This window comes from Palaemon carinicauda, chromosome 3 (genome assembly GCF_036898095.1).
Source record: "Palaemon carinicauda isolate YSFRI2023 chromosome 3, ASM3689809v2, whole genome shotgun sequence".
NCBI lineage: Eukaryota > Metazoa > Arthropoda > Malacostraca > Decapoda > Palaemonidae > Palaemon > Palaemon carinicauda.
In genome coordinates this window covers 129,678,949-129,698,763 of record NC_090727.1, presented here as the reverse complement: position 1 = coordinate 129,698,763, position 19,815 = coordinate 129,678,949, and the positions used below count along the sequence as shown (strand labels likewise).

Genomic DNA, 19,815 nt, shown 5'->3' with positions numbered 1-19,815 from the left:
AGAGAGAGAGAGAGAGAGAGAGAGAGAGAGAGAGAGAGAGAGAGAGAGAGAGCGGAAGCTCTTTCAAAAATTGGAGTTTACTACCACGAAGAGCTCAGTTATTTTGAAGTGTTCAAACAGATTAGAGCTTGTATCAAATCCTTCCAAAGAAGAAGAAGAAGAAGAAGAAGAAGAAGAAGAGGAAGAAGAAGAAAATAATCAAGGATCGAAAATATGTGAGTTAACTTAACTAATAATAATAATAGTAATAATAATAACAATAATGATGATAATAATAATAATAATAATAATAATAATAATAATAATAATAATAATAATAATAACAACAACAACAACAACAACAACAACAACTACAACAACAATAATAATAATAATAATAATAATAATAATAATAATGATAATAATAATAATGAAGCATTGTCAAAGCCTGGCAGTATTTGCCTGTTCTCTTGGTAGAAAAGTGTCCTTATTTTCTTTCTCAATTGTGTTTTTGGTTTACTTCGGGGCTAATTTGAACAACTGTAATAATTTATACTATAAATATTTGTTCACTGAAATTTCAGGAGAAAAATTACAAGATTATTATCAAACACTTTCGTTAAATTATTGTTCAATGTAGCTCTGAGGGTAGTTATCTTAGGATGATAGAACTCACATATGTATTCAAATTTGATGGTAGATGTGAATATATAACGGATTTTGAGCGAAGCGAAAAATCTATTTTTGGGTGAGATGGCCATGTCGTCCTGATGGAAGTTCCTATAGGGTAGCTTCCTAGGGTATATTACAACTACGGCGATATTCCCAGAGAATTTACCTTAAGGTACCAGAATTCTAACTCCTGGAGCGAGTATCCCTCGTGAAAGGGATATCGCGACATATCAGAGGACGTATTCTAGACACGTCACATGGCAATCTACGACCTGAACAGAGATTCGTCTCGTAGGAGGGAGATTGACGAGATACGAATTCGGGAAAGAAAAAGGGGAGCCGCTCCCAAGGCTTCCCTATCCCCCGATTCGTATGCGTGCCTGGCGCCAATCCTGGCGCCATCTGTATTCCTTGTAGCGTACACGAGGTGCTACAGATACTGTATGTAGGGAGGGGTCCTACAGCCCTTTCTTAGAAAGGCAAGGGCGGGTCCATCAGGACGACATGGCCATCTCACCCAAAAATAGATTTTTCGCTTCGCTCAAAATCCGTTTTTTGGGCTCAAGCCATGTCGTCCTGATGGAAGTGTACCAGAGCATTACTGTATCTGTGGATTCTCAGAACGTGCCGTACTCCCCGGAGGTAATTTTTTTTTTTTTTTTTTCCTGGTCGACTAGACCTAGAGACCTAAGATGTTACCGTTATACATCTTTTCAACTAACTATAAACTATGTTAGAGCTTCCTGCCCCCTACAGGGAAGAGTCCTACTAGACTCTGGAAAAGTCTCGAAGAGTACATATATCTATGTACGAATACCAGGCAAGCTAATATAGTGGTCTCGCCCTATATTAAGTAAAGCATAGTTTGTAAAGGACCACTGCGTCAATATGAAATATCGACCAGTTTTCCGCACAATACTTGTATTGGACAAAGGTTTTATATCCGCATAGGAGGAAAACCAATGCAACATAGCTTGCATAAAGGAACAATTCTATTAGAATTATCCCAGATAAGGTACATAGAATGAATGCTCAATTATACCAGTAAATTGACACAGGTGAAGGAGACGCAAGGTTCTCAAGAACCAGATTATTGACAGGCAATAAATAGACAGGTTAGCCACAATTATATATATATATATATATATATATATATATATATATATATATATATATATATATATAAGAAGAGGATAACCCAAAACTTTAAGCATAAGTATGATAGTAAACAGGGCTTGTTTGTCTGAAAGAAAAACATTAGATGCCACTTTTAAGATACCGAGGTATCAAAGTCATAAAAGCCTGTATTACAAATCAATGAAATTAGCGTTAGAAACGCTCGGCACACATGTCTGCACTTATGCTAGGTTCACCTTCGGAAATGGAACAGTCTGGATGGGCAACACAGTGCCCTCACTTAGTTTGTAGTACAGTATGTAACTACACACTCACCCTGGAATTAATCGTCCCAATTAAGACCACTGTTCCTCGCAGAGTTAAACAGTAGGGTTAACACCGCGACCCACTGCTACCACAGATCTCTTTTAGTTCCTCTACTTGCTTCGCATAGTGGCGAAAGAACACTCTGGAAGACTTCCAGCCAGTGTATGAACGGAGATGTTCAAAATCCATGCAATTAAAGAAATTTAAGAATGAGGCAACTTTCCTCGGATCGTGACCTGCGGGTGTATTGTCAGGATCCGCTCTGCGAATAAAATATGTGATTTTCGCTCTGAGTTGATTCAGAGATAAATTTGAGCCTGATGTTTCTCCCCTGAATAGTTGACCACCCTTGAAGTCTGAAGTTCTATGAAGATAGACCTTTAGGCATTCTACTGGACATAGAGATGCATCTTCTTTCAGAGGGCAGATTCTCCAGGGACCCCACCTGTTGGTGGGTAACTCATTCTTGGCGAGAAACGTAGGATCCGGAAACAGGTTCAGTTCTTCCCCATCCAGGAACTGAACACGACCTGCCTCTCTCGAGAGGCTACAATCTCACTAACCCTGGCCCCGGACACGAGTGCAAATTAGGAAAATAACTTTTTGTGTCAAATCCTTTAACGCACATTCTTCATTGCTCAACAGAGAAGCGAAATGAAGAACTTGTCTAAAGACCATGAAATGGGCTTTGGAGGTGCTGAAGGTCTGAGCCTAGCACATGCTTTCGGGACTTTATTAAAGATCTCGTTACCTAGGTCGACCTGGAAGGCATATAGAATGGGTCTTGTCAAAGCAGACTTACACGCTGAAATCGTGTTCGCTGCCAACCCTTGACCATGGAGGTGGGGAAAAAAGATAAGCAGAAGTCTGTCAAGATCTCCTGCGGAATCTTCGCCTTGACAAAAGGCCACCCATTTTCTCCAAGATGACTCATATTGCCTTCTAGTAGATTTGCATTTATATTCCTCAATGAAGTCTATACTGGCTTTCGAAATCCCGAAACGCTTTCTCACCGCTAGGGAGAGAAAATCATGAACTGCAGGGTCCGGGTTTTCTGTAATGAAGCGCAGACAGTTGACTTCTGGACTCGCTGGGTCAGAACTGGATCTGGTAGTGGTACAAACTTCAGCTACAGTTCCAATGCCAGGAGGAACCACACGCTGTTCGGCCACTTGTGGGCCACTATTGCCGCTACCCTTTGAAGGATCTCAGTTTGTTGAGGACCCTCAACAGAAGGTTGTGAGGAGGGAACAGATAAATCTTGGACCATCTGTTCCAGTCGAGGGACATCGCGTCCACTGCTTCCTCTAAGGGGTCCTCGTACGGGGCACGTACAGGGGCAACTTCTTGTTGTCTTTCGTCGCAAAGAGGTCTATCTGCAGTTCTGGGACTGATTCAGAATGAAGGAGAATGATCCTGCGTCTAAGGACCATTCCGACTCTATCGGTGTGAACCTGGATAGAGCGTCCGCTGTCACATTGCGGACTCCTTGAAGGTGAACTGCCGACAGGTACCACTTCTTCTTTTCCGCCAATCGGAAGACGGCCAACATCACCTAGTTGAGAGGTGGTGACCTCGATCCTTGTCGATTCAAGTATCTTACAACTACCTCGCTGTCTATTACCACTTTATGTGGAACGAATGACGCGGGGAGACTTTCTTTAAGGTAAGGAGCACTGCCCTAGCTTCTAGAAAGTTTTATGAGAAAGGTCTTGAATAGCCTGGACCAAGTCCCCTGGACTTTTTTCCGATGAGAGTGACCTCCCCATCCCTCCTTTGAGGCGTCTGAGTGAATCGTCACCGACGGGGGAGGTGGCTGAAGAAGAACCTGACTTCTTTAGATGTCTGGCTTGGGACCAAGGCCTGAGAAGAGTACTTAGCCGAAGCGGCTGGTCTTCTCAGATCTCTTCACGCGTTTGATGCATAACTTCTCCAAACTCCGATTGCATCCTTTAGCTGTGCTCTTAGCACTGGGTCTGTCACCAAAGCAAACTGGAGAGAGCGCAGTACTCTCTCCTGCTCGTGTCTTGATATCCTTTCGGAATCTTGAAGTCTCTTGACAGAACCCGCTATCTCCTTCCTTTTCTTCGCTGGGGTGGAGAAACGGTGTGACAAAAGGTCCCAGTGGATTTTAGCCACTGGAACTTTTGAGATGGAGAAAGTCGAGACTTTTTCTGTTGATCTTGAAGCCTAGGTACTCTAGGAACTGGATCACTGACTGGAAGCTTGCAAGCATTCTGTCTCGGATGCTGCCCACACCAACCAGTCGTCCAGGTAGGCTACTACCTGAATTCCCTTTAGGCGAAATTGTTTGAGAGCTACGCTCGCAAGCTTCGTAAAAATCCTTGGGGCTATGTTTAGCCCGAATGGCATGGCTCCGAAGGCGTATAGTCTTCGCTGTAGCCTGAACCCTAGGTAGGGGGAGAGTCGATGGCTAATTGGAATGTGCCAGTAGGCATCTGACAAGTCTATAGAGACGGAATATGCCCTCTTGGGCAGTAAGGTCCTTATGTGTTGCAGTGTTAGCATTTTGAATTTGCAATTCACTATGAACTTGTTAAGTGGCGACAAGTCCAGAATGACTCTGAGCTTTTCCGAGTCTTTCTTGGGAACACAAAACAGCCTCCCTTAGAAATTGATGGGCTTCACCCTTTTTCTCCAACCGTTCTTGAACGTACTCCTCCATAACGGGGGTGAAGTGTTGGAAAAACCGAAGGTACGGGGGTGGAGTGCTGTACCAGCTCCCGCCCAATCCATTCTTGAGTAGGCTGTGGGCCCAGGGATCGAAGGTCCACCGATCCCGAAATTTCAGAAGTCTCCCTCCTACCGGTATCACCTCACTTGGACTGCCGTCCTGAGGTCTTGCCTTCCTGACCACGACCACCCCTGAATCCCCTTCCCCTTGAGGGGCGTCTAGACGAGCCTCTGGCTGCTCCTCTAGGCTTTGCTCGGAAGGAAGTAGACTGCCCTTCGAACGCTGGGGTGAATGCCGTGGACTGTGTCGACACGGCCTGGGGTACCCACTGAAAGGTGGTCGGGGTTTGTGCCACGATCTGGGGCACTGGGGGCAATGGCAATTGCAGTTGCTGTTGCTGTCTAAGAGGCTTGGCTGGCCGAGACGGTAGCCTAGTCCTCATAGTCTTCCTCTTTGGTTGAGGACCCTCATCCGGGGAAGACTTTCTTTTGATAGCCAGGTCCCACTTCTGGAGAAGGTTTCTATTCTCCAAGGTGGCTTTATCAAAAACTTCTTTGACCAAGTCGGTAGGGAAAAAGGTCTTTTCCCCAAATGTTGGAGGAGATTTGTTTCTTTAGCTCGTGCCTCACTGTAGCCGAGGTAAACACGAACTCCCTACAAGCTCTCCTTGCCTTGACGAAGCCATAAAGGTCCTTCGTCACTGTGGCCAGATAAGGCTTGGCCACTACCATGAACATTTCAGGGACCTTGGGGTCACTTGCCATCGTCTCGAGAGTAGTCTGAAGAGACATTGAGGCAGTCAGTCTTTCTTTTGTATCGAACTCACTTCGCAAAAGAAAGTCAGACAGCTTAGGGAGGTCCTTGCCGAACTGACGTCCGGCAATATCAGCCTCCAACTTTCCCACTTAGAACGTAAGATGGACGTCCTTCCAATCTTTGTGGTCCATAGGCAGGGCCAGCGACAAGGGTTTACACTCCTCTAGGGAGGGGCAAGACTTGCCGGCCTCGATTGCTTTTAGTACAGCCAGAAACCCTTTCTGTAAAAGGGGGAAGGCTCTAGTAGGCGAGGACACAAAGGAAGGGAGCTTCCTATTCAATGCAGCTACCTTTGAGTTAGAGAAGCCCCTCTCTTTCATCGAAGATGAAAGTAGAGCTTGAGCCTTAGCATGGTCATCACTATGACCTCCTTCGGCTCTGCCTCCTCCTTTGAAGCTGGTTCCTTCCTCAGCCGGACATAACAGTCCGGATATGGTGCCTTGCTGGGCTAGAATTCCACCCTCCAGGGGAACTGAGCCCAGCATATCCGAGATGACGATCTTTCCAGTCGTCATCGACATGTGCTCAGCATACCTCCATGGGTTAGCATCCGAGCACAAAGGAAGGTCTTTCACATTGAGCTTTTCTGGGGCCCATGTGATTCTGCAAGGCACTGCATTCGCAGTTCCATTGCAGCCACCTTCTCCTGATTCTCCTTCTGCATTTGTTGGATCATTCCAACAATAGAAGAGAGGGCCTGTCCCAGCTCTACTGGGAGACCGGCCGATGTAGAGGGGCTTGAACTTCCTCCTGGGCTTCTGCAAGGAGGTCTTCCTCCTGACACCCGTCCACATCAGATATCCTGTCATTTAGCTGGATGTCTTGCATCGCGACCGCGACTTCAGCATCCTCCTGGATCTGAACTTAGGGGATCTCCTCTTGAGGCTGGGGAATCACTGCATCAGCTGATGCCTTAGGGAAAAGATACGCCCTCATATTCTCACTTGGAAGATAAGGGCCAGAAGTGTACTTTTGGAAGCCCCTTACCCAGGTACGAAGCTTCTTCCTAGCTATTTAAATGTCTCATTAATCAGGTTAGTGCACACAGTACATACCTGAGGGTCCCAATACCGGAGATCATCCTTGGAGACAGCGTATGCTGCGTGTCTCCTACAAAACTCATGTCCGCAGAGGTTCTTGCTGCTGACATTGCAGAAAGCACTTCCCCACTTCGGAGTGTCCTTCTGTAAAGAGAAGAAATTTCCATGAGTATCAAGTGAACTATGTATCACTGGATATGCATAGTATAGCATAACAATTCAGAAATTAAAGACACACACTTGTGTTTCCCTCACAACCCATTGCTGCAGCCTTCCAGATAATAAAATCAAAATGGTTTATCTCTACTAGAGTAACCAATGCAAAGTTTCCAGAGGAAACAGGTGGAGCTCACACCTAGGCAATGATTTTAAAATCCGGGATAATAGACAGGGAAGAACTCTGCTTCTTGTCTGAAGGCAACAGCAAAGGGACGTGCAAGAAAACACAATAGTGTTAGAAGATACAGTGCTGTACCTAAACTTTTACTATAGTTTTCTTCTTACTGTATATGCTATACAGAAGAATACTAGTACAGTATAGGAGGATGTGTGCCGGCCTGCCTTTGCCGGCCGGCACACACCACAATTAGCTTTAAAGTATACTACTTAACAGCTATAGGGCGGCAGCCCTCTGGTTCAAATGCCTGTGCCGGCGGCAGCAGCTGCCGGCCAGCAACAGCCAGTGTTGGCCGGCAATGATTGCCGGCCAGCAACTACACAAGGTAGTACCCAGCTGCCGGCCACACTCTTGGTGACCGGCAGACAAGGACTGACATAAGCCGGCCGGCAAAGGTACAAGACCGATGCCAGCCGGCAGCAAAAGAACCAGAAGACTACACCTGCCCGGCTGCCGGCCTCATAGGCCGGCAGCCGGGACAGGTACAGCACTAGAAGAAAATAGAATGGATGCCGGGATAAGAGTGTACACAACCCCCCGAGCCCGGCAACCGAAAGAGTGCATATAAGGAAGGGGAGAAACTTAATTCAGGCTTCCTTGACCAATGCCGTCCGGCTCTGCCGGCAGGCATGGATGAGGGACCAAGAGAGATCCGGGCAGCACTCGAAAACATAAGACCCTTGCCGTCCAGCATCTCTGCCGGCCGGCAATGGGCTTAGTCAATTCCACATCCCAACCTATACTAGGTCCAGAAGTAGAATGACGTACAGTACAGTAATACCCCTGCCGGCCAGCTCTGCCGGCCGGCAAGGTACAGTACAGTAATGGCTAGGCCATTACGGAGATAGAGGGGGAAGGGACAAGAGGGTCCTGCCAACCTTGCTTTAGTGACAGATCACCCGCAGCCAAGAACTTTGTCTTAGCCTAAGGGAGATCTAAGGGAAAGGGCCAGCGCAGTAGTATAATACCTGCCAGCTTCCAGAGCACCAAAGCAAGGAAGGCGTTGCTACTCCCAAGGGAAGATTTATCCTCCCCGAGAACAGCAACAGGACTTAGTCTGGTCGATCACACAAGAAGGAATCATAACTACAGAAACCTTCGAAAGTGACCTAAGGGAGCTAAGCTCCCTTTGTAAGTGTTAGGTCAGCGAGGGAGACTCTGCCCCAAGCCAAACAACACGGACTCAGACTAAAAACTCTGTTGTTCTGTCCCTCTTTGAACCAGACTCTGCTGGAACAGGAAGGTACAGTAACACCCTAGTATAGTTTTATCGAAAATAAATTCGGAAAAAACCACTTAGGGATAAGCCCAAGGCTTAAACAGAGGGAAAGGGATTGCATACCTTCTCCGAAGAAAAGAAAGCAACCGGGGAGTATAATAAAGTATACTAAGGCTCCATAAGCAATTAGCCTAGGCACCAAGAGAATCGATTACCTAATTCACCGAAACTCTCACGTATACAATCTTGGAAATATTCCACACAGTCTAAAATGTATAAAATATAGCCTAAAGCTTCAATAAAATTTTAATTACACTCGGAAAAACCAAAATCATGCATTAAGTACTAGGACCAAACGACTAGGCTACATGGCCTAGCGTAGGCCAGAATGGCGAATACTTCGCCAAATAATACTAAGCACGAAAGGAAATCCTATGTAAAGCTAAATAGCTAAAATTTATTAAGCAAAACAACCAGGAATGTCACTCTGACTAACTAATTTATACCTAGCGAGTGACAGTGTCCAGGACACCTCTGGTAGGCTACGGCTCTTGTATCAAAGATTAATCCTATTAATCACTCAAAATTTTACCAAGAGCCTACATTTATACATAACAGACCCTATACTCAACTTATCCGAGGCCAACGAAGACGAAGAAGCCATGAAAAGCTGAATAAATCCAAGATTTGCGAGAAAAACAGGAAAAAACACCGAGTTGTTAAGCTACGCAAAAAGGAATACAGATGGCGCCAGGATTGGCGCCAGGCACGCATACGAATCGGGGGATAGGGAAGCCTTGGGAGCGGCTCCCCTTTTTCTTTCCCGAATTCGTATCTCGTCAATCTCCCTCCTACGAGACGAATCTCTGTTCAGGTCGTAGATTGCCATGTGACGTGTCTAGAATACGTCCTCTGATATGTCGCGATATCCCTTTCACGAGGGATACTCGCTCCAGGAGTTAGAATTCTGGTACCTTAAGGTAAATTCTCTGGGAATATCGCCGTAGTTGTAATATACCCTAGGAAGCTACCCTATAGGAACTTCCATCAGGACGACATGGCTTGAGCCCAAAAATACATCTATACATCTATACACACACATAATATATCATCATCATCATCATCATCATCTTACTGTGATGGCACACACACACACACACACACACACACATATATATATATATATATATATATATAAATATATGTATGTATGTATATATATATACATATATATATATGTATATATATATATATATATATATATATATATATATATATATATATATATATATATGCTATAAAACAAACATATGTATGTATGTATATATATATATATATATATATATATATATATATATATATATATATACGTACTATACAGTATATAATCGTAGGTATATAAACACACTCATATACCTATATATATCATGTGTGTGTTCTTAGACACGTATATACACATAGACACATACGGTATATATCCTTAAAAATGACTTTAGAATGAATTTTTGGGAATATACAAATGTCGAAGTTACACTGAATATCAGTAGCAAGAGCGAGAAGATAACGAATAATAAAAAAAAGAACATTAGTAACGGTATAAAACAAGAAAGGAAGGCAGCTGGAGCAATGCAAAAGGTTTGGAGGATGGAAAATAGTGTCCAATGAAGTAAATTTTAGTGTTGAAGGGATGGTTGATAAAAATTTCATTATGCAAATGAAGTGTGTATGTTGAGTAAATATGTAAGAAAAAGTGGAAGTAGTTTATATAAATAGTGTGAGTTTTATATGAAGAGAACGAGTTTTGAAAAGGCTTCATAAATGATAAAGTACAAAAGATGTAAGAAAATTATTATCAAAAAAGAGCAGAGGGGTCTGAGTTTGAAAATGGTTTGGTCATGTGGGGAAAATCGAGACAATAGGTTGAGATCTAATACTAATGATGTTATAGAGTACAGGCTTGATATAAATGACTGGCACTGTGAAACGGGATACTTAGGAAGGGCCTCAGTTAAGTGTTTCGTGTTTCAACCTTGATTTTACGGTTCAAGGAGAGATTTAGCAATAACTGGTGACATCTGGAGCCACATCTATTGTACACATTCACATGTATGTATATATATATATATATATATATATATATATATATATATATATATATATATATATACTGTATATATAGTCGGCGTAAAGGTTCCGGGAAAATTAAGCTCCACCCCCTGAAGATGTCATAGCCAATCATGTTGTCTCACACCTGGCTATGACGTCATCAGGGGGTGAGCCTTATTTGCCCTGGAATCTCTGCGGCGACTTTAGTCTATAGGACAAAGGCAAATCATTGTGTAGTGCATAGCATTATCATAAGTCATGAAAATTTATCTAAGTTGTGTATATATAAAGTATGAAATTATTATTGTAATGAAATTGAAAGGATTAAACTCATTACAAACTGCTCCAAAACTCAGAGCCTGTGCTGGTGTGGAGCTAATACAAGCAAAGCCATTTATTTACTGTAAAATGTTACTAAGCAATCTAGTCTTGTGTTACATGCCCTAGAGCAAAGGGCTTATTTCATTATAAAAACTACAGTGTGGAATATAACCAAAATGAATAGGAGAAAACTGATTCTCTCTAGATCAACATTTTTTTCTGCCTTTACATTTCTGCCTTTATATGCATTCATTAAAAACTGTAGCTCTTGATGATCAAATTTTAGATACAATGTTAATAATGCTCATGATTTTTTTTATCCTATTTCCATGCACAGATCTCAAGCACCATTGAGAAATGGACTCCTTCAGGCAACCCATTAAATGTCACCCAGTTTAGATCCTCTGGAGTAATCCATTAATGCAATAGATATTTCATATCCAGTTGCTTGCCCGCACACCACCTTCAAGTGACAGCTTCCTCTTCTTATGTGAAGACCAAGAACAATGAATTCACCAACTCTAAGAACCAGAAAGGAGCAGCTGGACGAATTTATCATGGGCAACGACGCTGCCTGTGAAGTTAGATTTGCCAGCTGCGAAGAAGTCGGCAACCGCATCAGGAGCGACATACAGAAGAACATCGAGACCAGGAGAAAGATTTTCCAGCTCAATAGGACCATAAGTAACGAGATCATCAGAATGAAGAACATCATTGAGAGAAACGAGAGAAAGGAGCAGTTTCTAGAAAACAAGAACTTCTTTCTTGGCGACCATCTGAAGGGGATGAAGAAGAAGGAGGCGAGACTGCGGTCACTGAAGAAGGAACTTGAGAGAGCCAGGGACCTGAAGTCGGCCGCTCCTGTTATTGATTTCACAGAAGAGGCCCACGGGGATATAAACTCTTATCTGACGTACCTTGATGATTACCTGGCTGGAGGCGAGAGCGTGAGCGAGGACATTGAATTGGTACGTAAATACTTTCCTTTTTGTCTAGAGAAAATGTTTCTAGGAGCAAATTGGTCTTCTGATACATTGGCATTACTCTTTATATGAAGACAACAGCAAGCTGAAATTATTTGATGGGCTTATTTGTGAGCATCGGATGGGATCCACTCTGTGAAAGCTGGAGATTCACCTAAAACCCTGCTGTACGGGTGATTTAAATCATACAAATTGCCTTAATAGTTATGAAAGAAAAGAAGATATAGCATATTCTGTTTTTAAATTACAAATTTTTGGAGAATTGTACCTACTCTCAAGTTTATTAGTTTTCCATGAGCATATGTCACCTAAATACTATAAACAACACAAACATACGCTACCGGGGCCTACGCGATGACGCGCAGGGCAGCCAGTCGGGACTACGGTCCACCCCAAAGGCCAAAGCAATGTCCTTCAAAAAGAAGGCCACTGTGTTACCCCATACGAATGGGAAAAAAGCACGCTAATAGACATCATCATTGAAGGTTGGTTGGTTTTAGATTGGACCCCCTTACATAGAAGGGGACCACGGGCTCTTGCACGAAGGCAAGTAGGATAATCTTGTGAAAGAGTCAGATCATTGGACCCCCTTACAAAGAAGGGGACCACGGGCTCTTGCACGAAGGCAGCCCGTAAGTAGGATAATCTTGTGAAAGAGCCAGATCATATCAAAACACGAAGGACGGACAGGAGGATGATGGGATGACGGCAACATGACGACCGAGGCCGGAGTCAGAAGTTCAGTCGAGGGCGTCACAAAGCAGACAATGCCTTCCCAAATCCGGTTCCTTTTCGGTCCTACATAAATTAATTGTGTATGTGCATGTGTGCGCGCGCGCGTGTGCGTGTCAGGGGTATGTGCTTATACATTAGGAAGGGTAATTACAATTTTGTTTAAACATACACAAAGTCACTAATTGCAGGTCAGAAACGGAATTGAAGGCTATTTTTATCCTTTTATTTGGGGGGGAAACAACTTGGTTACCCCCCTTCCATTTCCTTCCTAATCTAGCTAGCTTTACTTAAAAGGGGGGAGGATGTGACTAATCGAGTGACATTTGGAAAGGCTCACACCACAGCTATAAACACAGCAATTCTTTTATAAAATGAGACAGATTGATAGAACAATTACAATTGAATTTCTTTTTCATAAGAAATCCCTCTTTAAATGACATCATGGCACAGCTGCCCTTTTTTATATATTATTATTATTATTATTATTATCATTATTATTATTATTATTATTATTATTAATACTTGCTAAGCTACAACCCTAGTTGGAAAAGCAGGATGCTATAAACCCAGGGGCTCCAACAGGGAAAATAGCCCAGTGAGGAAAGGATACAAGGAAAAAATGAAATATCTTAATTACAGTAACAACATTAAAATGAATATTTCCTAAGTAACCTATAAAAACTTTAACAAAGCAAGAGGAAGAGAAATAAGATAGAATACTGTGCCAGAGTGTGCCCTCAAGCAAGAGAACTCTAATGATAGATTATTACTATCCACGCGTTCAGGGGGATAGGTGGTCTCTAAGAGTTTTTAACGTCATGATCATTTATATTTATAATAGTTTTGTGACTAACACACGCTGTTTTGATCATTTCAAATACTGAGCCATAAATAGCCATAGTATTTACTTCACACTTCCTTAGAAAGAAATATATCTAAAATATATCTACAGGACAGGATTCGAACTTATACATCTGAATACATGCTATGTACCTACCTATCTATCCAGCTATATATATATATATATATATATATATATATATATATATATATATATATATATATATATATATATATATATATAAATATATGTATATATATAGTACAGTATATTTCTACATATATATAACTATATATATATATATATATATATATATATATATATATATATATAACTATATGTATATATATAATTATATATACAGTATATTTCTATATATATGCATATATATAACTATATATATATATATATATATATATATATATATATATATATATATATATATATATATATATATATAACTATATGTATATATATAATTATATATATATACAGTATATTTCTATATATATGCATATATATAACTATATATATAACATATATATAACTATATATATATATATATATATATATATATATATATATATATATATATATATATATATATATATATATATATCCATATTATGCACCTGTTTCTAGGCTCATCCCTGATCAAGATCCAACAAATCTGGTAACAGGAAATTCTCGTATTTCAAGGGGGCATCCTCTTACCCCTTTCCCTCCCCCCCCCCCCTCCCCAAAGTACGAGCTTACTTGTCGTCACGGGGTAAAAAGAAAGTCAATACGATATTTACCTCCTGGTGACATAATCATGACCTTCTTAACCCTTTTACCCCAAAAGGACGTACTTTTACGTTTCACAAAAGCCATCCCTTTACCCCCATGGACGTACCGGTACGTCCTTGCAAAAAAATGCTATAAATTTTTTTTTTTTCATATTTTTGATAATTCTTTGAGAAAATTCAGGCATTTTCCAATTAAGGCTGTTAGAGCAATTTAAAAAAATATACTGATAAAGGTGCTGGGAAAAAAAATAACCCCCTGGGGGTTAAGGCCAAGGGTTGGAAATTTCCAAATAGCCTGGGGGTAAAAGGGTTAATATAAACATTTGCATGGTCTCCACAGAATGTTCAAGATAACGAGAAGAAATTTGAAATCATCCATGATGTGCTCAGCTCCAGAGAAATGGGATGCAAAGACATCGCCACAGAAGAGACGTCTGATTTGGACCGAGATGGATACCTCACGTTACTGCCTTCGTGTGGTCGAGAGGAGACCATACCCGGTGTACTGAAGGTAATATCATAATGCAGTCTATGTTGAACAGGGGGACATAAGTCTTTTCATAGTTTAGGTAGTAGGTTGCCCAGGGCACCAGCCATTCGTTGAGATATTACCGCTAGAGAGTTATTATTATTATTATTATTATTATTATTATTATTATTATTATTATTACTTGCTAAGCTACAACCCTAGTTGGAAAAGCAGGATGCTATAAAACCAGGGGCTCCAACAGGGAAAATAGCCCAGTGAAGAAAGGAAACAAGGGAAAATATAGATATTCAAGAACAGTAACAACTTTGAAATAAATATTTCCTGTATAAACTATAAAAACTTTTACAAAACAAGAGGAAGAGAAATAAGATAGAATAGGGTGCCCGAGTGTACCCTCAAGCAAGAGAACTTTGACTGGCCAGACAGTATTACATTGGATTCTTCTCTCTGGTTACGGTTCATTTGCCCTTTGTCTATACATACACTGAATAGTCTGGCCTATTCTTTACATATCCTCCTCTGACCTCATATACCTGACAACGCTAAGATCACCAAACAATTCTTCTTCACCTAAGGGGTTAACTACTGCACTGCAATTGTTCAGTGGCCACTTTCCTTTTGGTAAGGGTAGAAGAGACTCTTTAGCTATGGTAAGCAGCTCTTCTAGGAGAAGGACACTCCAAAATGAAATCCTTGTTCTCTACCATGGTCTTCCGCCGTCTTGGGTTAGAGTTCTCTTGCTTGAGGGTACACTCAGTCTAAGTTGAACAGGCTGACATAAGTCTTTCTATAGTTTATATATGAAATATCTGTTTTGGTGTTATTACTGTTTTTAAAATATCTTATCCTAATTGTTCCTTATTTCCTTTCCTCACAGGGCTATTTTTCCTTGTTGGAGCCCTTTGGCTTAGCCTATAGCATCTTGCGTTTTCAACTAACTTTGTAGCTTAGCTAGTAATAATAATAATAATAATAATGATAATAATAATAATAATAATGATAACAATAATAATAATAATAAATAACGAATACCTAACATTCAAGAAAATACTTTACGTCCCTCACTACAGGCAGAAGACTTGCAGGAAATGTCACGTGATGTGGAGGATCTGATCACTCAGCAGAAATTATTTGCCATCCAGGTCTGCAAAGGAAAGCAGAGATTTGCTGACATCTGGTTCTCCGAGGGCAATGAACTGCTACTTGGTCACTTGCGGGAGGGCAAACTGCCTCTGTATGCCCAGACAATTGAGGTAAGGTGTTCGTTCTTTCGTTCGTTTTTAGCAAGACACACGGGGCTCTTGCCCTAAAGCCCCTATTACACGTATCCGGTTTCCTACGGCCAACCTGGCCTACGGCGCCGTAGGAAAATTCAGGCTTACGGCTAGAGCTATTACACGTATTTGAACGGCCGGAGGCAATAAGTGGGTCAGTGTGGCATTGGTTGTGGTGGAGGAGTGACATGTCTTATCTCGACGACATTCTCGTTCCTATTGCTCTAGCATGCTACTTGAAGGTGAAAACAAGAAAAAAGAAGATTTGGTTCAAACAATGGCTGCATAAACGACAAAAATACTCTCATGTTAACTTAATGAAGGAACTACCACTAGAAAAAGATGACTGGTTTAACTACATGCGAATGGATCACGACACATATTTGGAACTCTTAAGTCAGGTATCACCTTTAACAGAAAAAAAGGACACTTGCATGAGAGAAGCAAATAGTCAACATGAGCGCCCTTCAGCCACTCAGACTGATGTCATACCATATGGTGAGCAATTACACGCTACGTCCTCGGTCCTGACTACGACGGCCGTATGGCCAACTTTAGTACCGGCGAAAGTTCATCCGGCCGGCCGTGGGTGAGCTTTCATACGGCCAATTTACTATCACACGCTCCGGTTTGAACATATGCTAGCATCGTGACCGACGGCGCCGTAGGAAACCGGATAAGTGTAATAGGCCTTTAAGGCAGCCCGGAAGAGAGAAGTGAGTGAGGTAAGGTGATCTACTATCGACATAGCTTTAGATGGTCTGTGGCCGACATTGTGTCGTTAAACAACCTAAGGTAATCTTTAGCTTCTAAAAGTTTAGTATCGACTTAGTTTTAGATGATCTACTATTGACATTGTGTCCTTTTAACAACTTAATATATTCTTAGGTTTCTAAAAGATTAGCATTGACATAGTTTTAGATGCTCTATTATAGATATTGTGTCGTTAAACAACCTAATCTGTTAAAAGCTAAAGCTAAATATTTAGCATGAGTTGCTTTATCTTATTTAGTTTATTTTGCTTTCCTTCTTTCACTCTTTGCCTAAGAACACGGAAATTTATGTAATATAGTCTTAGTAATAACAGTCATGTTAAGTTAAACTGAATATAAAATTTAGGCCTTAAGCCAGACACTGGGGTATCAAAGGCCATTCAGCGCTGTATAATGCAAATTAATCAACCATACCTTTACTCTCACATTTGGTATCCTTTTTACTTCTAAAACTAATCACACAACTTTCATACAATAATATCCAAATGCAAAATAAGGAGGGATTGAAAGGATTTAAAAAAAGATAGTGGAATTATTTAAAGTTTATGATATAAACTAATACACTGTATAGATTTTTTTTCAAGTTCAGGGTATTACAATTTTCCCCAAGTGCATAAGTAAATGGTCTTAGAATTGCATGAAGTAATCACAATGCATAGAAAGTCCATTCCTTTTCCCTTTTTCAAAGTAAGTTAAAGTAGATTACAATTACATTCATTTACGGGCTGCCAACGGAAGAGACCCTATCTTGCATAAGGCAAGGCAATCTTTACAGAGCAGAACAGAACCATTCCTTGAATAAAACTTAGTAACATGTAGAGTGTTGAACCCTTACTGATGATTCCTCAACCCCAACAGCACAGTGAAGCCATGAAGCTTGTGGACCCATCATCAACACTGACATTTCTGGAGTTGAGCAAAATCAGGTCAAGTCTTGGGAGAGTCTATATCCACCTTTTCCCTGATAACTGCAGATGTCAGCAATTCTTATCCCTCTGCACCGGAGACAAGGGACCCTCGTACGCCAACACGAGACTTCTAGAAGTTGGAAATGGAAAAAGGGAGTATATTCGCTGTGGAGACTATGAGAACAACAACGGCACTGGAGGGGAGACGTTGTTCCCAAACATTTTCACAGAAAAAGAATCCGCGAATCCCTGCGGATGCTCTGCTGGGTCTGTACTGGGAGAAGTGCCCGGTCAATTGGAAACTGGCAGCCAGTTTATCATTTGCCTCCGTGACATCGCAGACCACCATGAAAAGTGTAGTTTTTCAGCGTTTGGAAAAGTGCACGAAGGCTTGGATGTTCTGACTCATGCAATATGCCAACACCGAAACGTGTCTGAAATCTCCATCCAGGGATGTGGTGTTATTCTTTCAAGATTACGGCTAAATCAAAGTCGTACCAGAGCAATGACCGACGCGTCAAGTCTAGACCGTTCTTTTTAGGTTCAAGGTTTTCTTCACTAAGATACATTGAAGGAAATTATTGTATTACCAAGAAAAATTACTTCCAGAACATGTATGATTCTAGAACAAATCAAATGAGCATTTACTCCAATTCTAGAATAAATCAAATGAGCATCTTCTCCCCATCCATTTAAATCAAGTGAGCATTACCTCTAATTCTAAGAAAAATCAAATGAGCATCTTGTATCCATCCATCTAAATCAAATGATTGTTTCCTCTAATTCTAGAATATATCAAATGAGCATCTTGTATCTATCCATCTAAATCAAGTGAGCATTTACTCTAATTCTAGAATGAATTAAATGAACATTTACTCTAATTCTAGAATAAATCAAATGAACATCTTGTCTCCATCCATTTTAAATCAAATGAGCATTTATTCTAATTCTAGAATAAATCAAATGATAATTTCCTCTAATTCTCGAATAAATCAAATAATCATTTCCTCTAATTCTAGAATCAAGTGACTATTTCCTCTAATTCTAGAATCAAGTGACTATTTCCTCTAATTCTAGAATCAAGTGACTATATCCTCTAATTCTAGAATCAAGTGACTATTTCCTCTAATTCTAGAATCAAGTGACTATTTCCTCTAATTCTAGAATCAAGTGACTATTTCCTCTAATTCCAGAATAGATCAAATGAGCATCTGAAAAAAAAGAAAAAAAATCCATCATTTCTGTCTTATGTGTTCTTTTTATTAGCATTGATTACATTACCTGTAATTGACCAAGTAATTTTTGCTTACATTACCTGTAATTGACCAAGTAATTTTTGCTTACATTACCTGTAATTGACCAAGTAATTTTTGCTTACATTACCTGTAATTGACCAAGTAATTTTTGCTTGTAATTATGATTAGTTACATCAGCTATGTATGTGCGCAATAGAAAATAAAACTGGTTGTCGATTTTCGTTAATAACCAATGTTTTGGATTCTATTATATGTTCCTTGTCACGTAATACGCCATTATTATTATTATTATTATTATTATTATTATTATTATTATTATGATTTAATTATAATTATAATTATAAGTATTATTATTATTATTATTATAAATACTATTATTATTATTATTATTATTATTATTATTATTATCATTATAATTATAAATATAATTATAATTATAATTTAATTATAATTATAATTATAATTATAATTATAAGTATTATTATTATTATTATTATTATTATTATTATTATCATTATTATTATTATTATTGTTTTAGTTATAGTTATAGTTATAGTTATAGTTAAAGTTGTTGTTGTTGTTATAACTAATTGGAAACGCTGGCTACGACACGTTTAAGGATTCCAACGGGGAAAATAGCCCGGTGAGGAAAGGAAATAACAAATGAACTACACATTGCAGCAAATATATTTTTGTTGAACAGGCGGACATAAGTGTTTTTATAGTTCATATAAAATAAAAATCAAACTATTATTCTCTAGTCTTGGGTAGTGCCATAGCCTCTGTACCATGGTCTTCCATTGACTTGGGTTAGAGTTCTCTTGCTTGAGGGTACACTTGGGCACACTATTCTATCTAATTTCTTTCCCTCTTATTTAGTTAAAGTTTTATAGTATATATAGGAAGTATTTATTTTGGTGTTGTTACTCTTCTTCGGATATTTTATTTTTCCTTGTTTCCTTTCCTCGCCGGGCTGTTTTCCCCGTCGGGGTCCCCTGGGCTGGTAGCGTCTTGCTTTTCCAGCTAGGGTTGTGGCTATGTGGGTGATGATGGTAATAATAATAATAATAGTATATCTG

At 40.2% G+C, this 19,815-nt stretch overlaps 1 protein-coding gene across 1 annotated transcript; it reads left to right on the top strand.

Annotated features, from left to right (window-relative positions):
* The first annotated feature begins 109 nt into the window (after window positions 1–109).
* LOC137637881 (uncharacterized) lies at window positions 110–18,960 on the top strand. The gene is made up of 5 exons (XM_068369990.1): window positions 110–215; window positions 11,026–11,656; window positions 14,376–14,546; window positions 15,596–15,778; window positions 17,431–18,960. Exons 2-5 carry the CDS (start codon window positions 11,195–11,197, stop codon window positions 18,019–18,021), a joined length of 1,407 nt encoding a protein of 468 aa, XP_068226091.1. The 5' UTR covers window positions 110–215; window positions 11,026–11,194; the 3' UTR covers window positions 18,022–18,960.
* The last annotated feature ends 855 nt before the right edge of the window (window positions 18,961–19,815 follow it).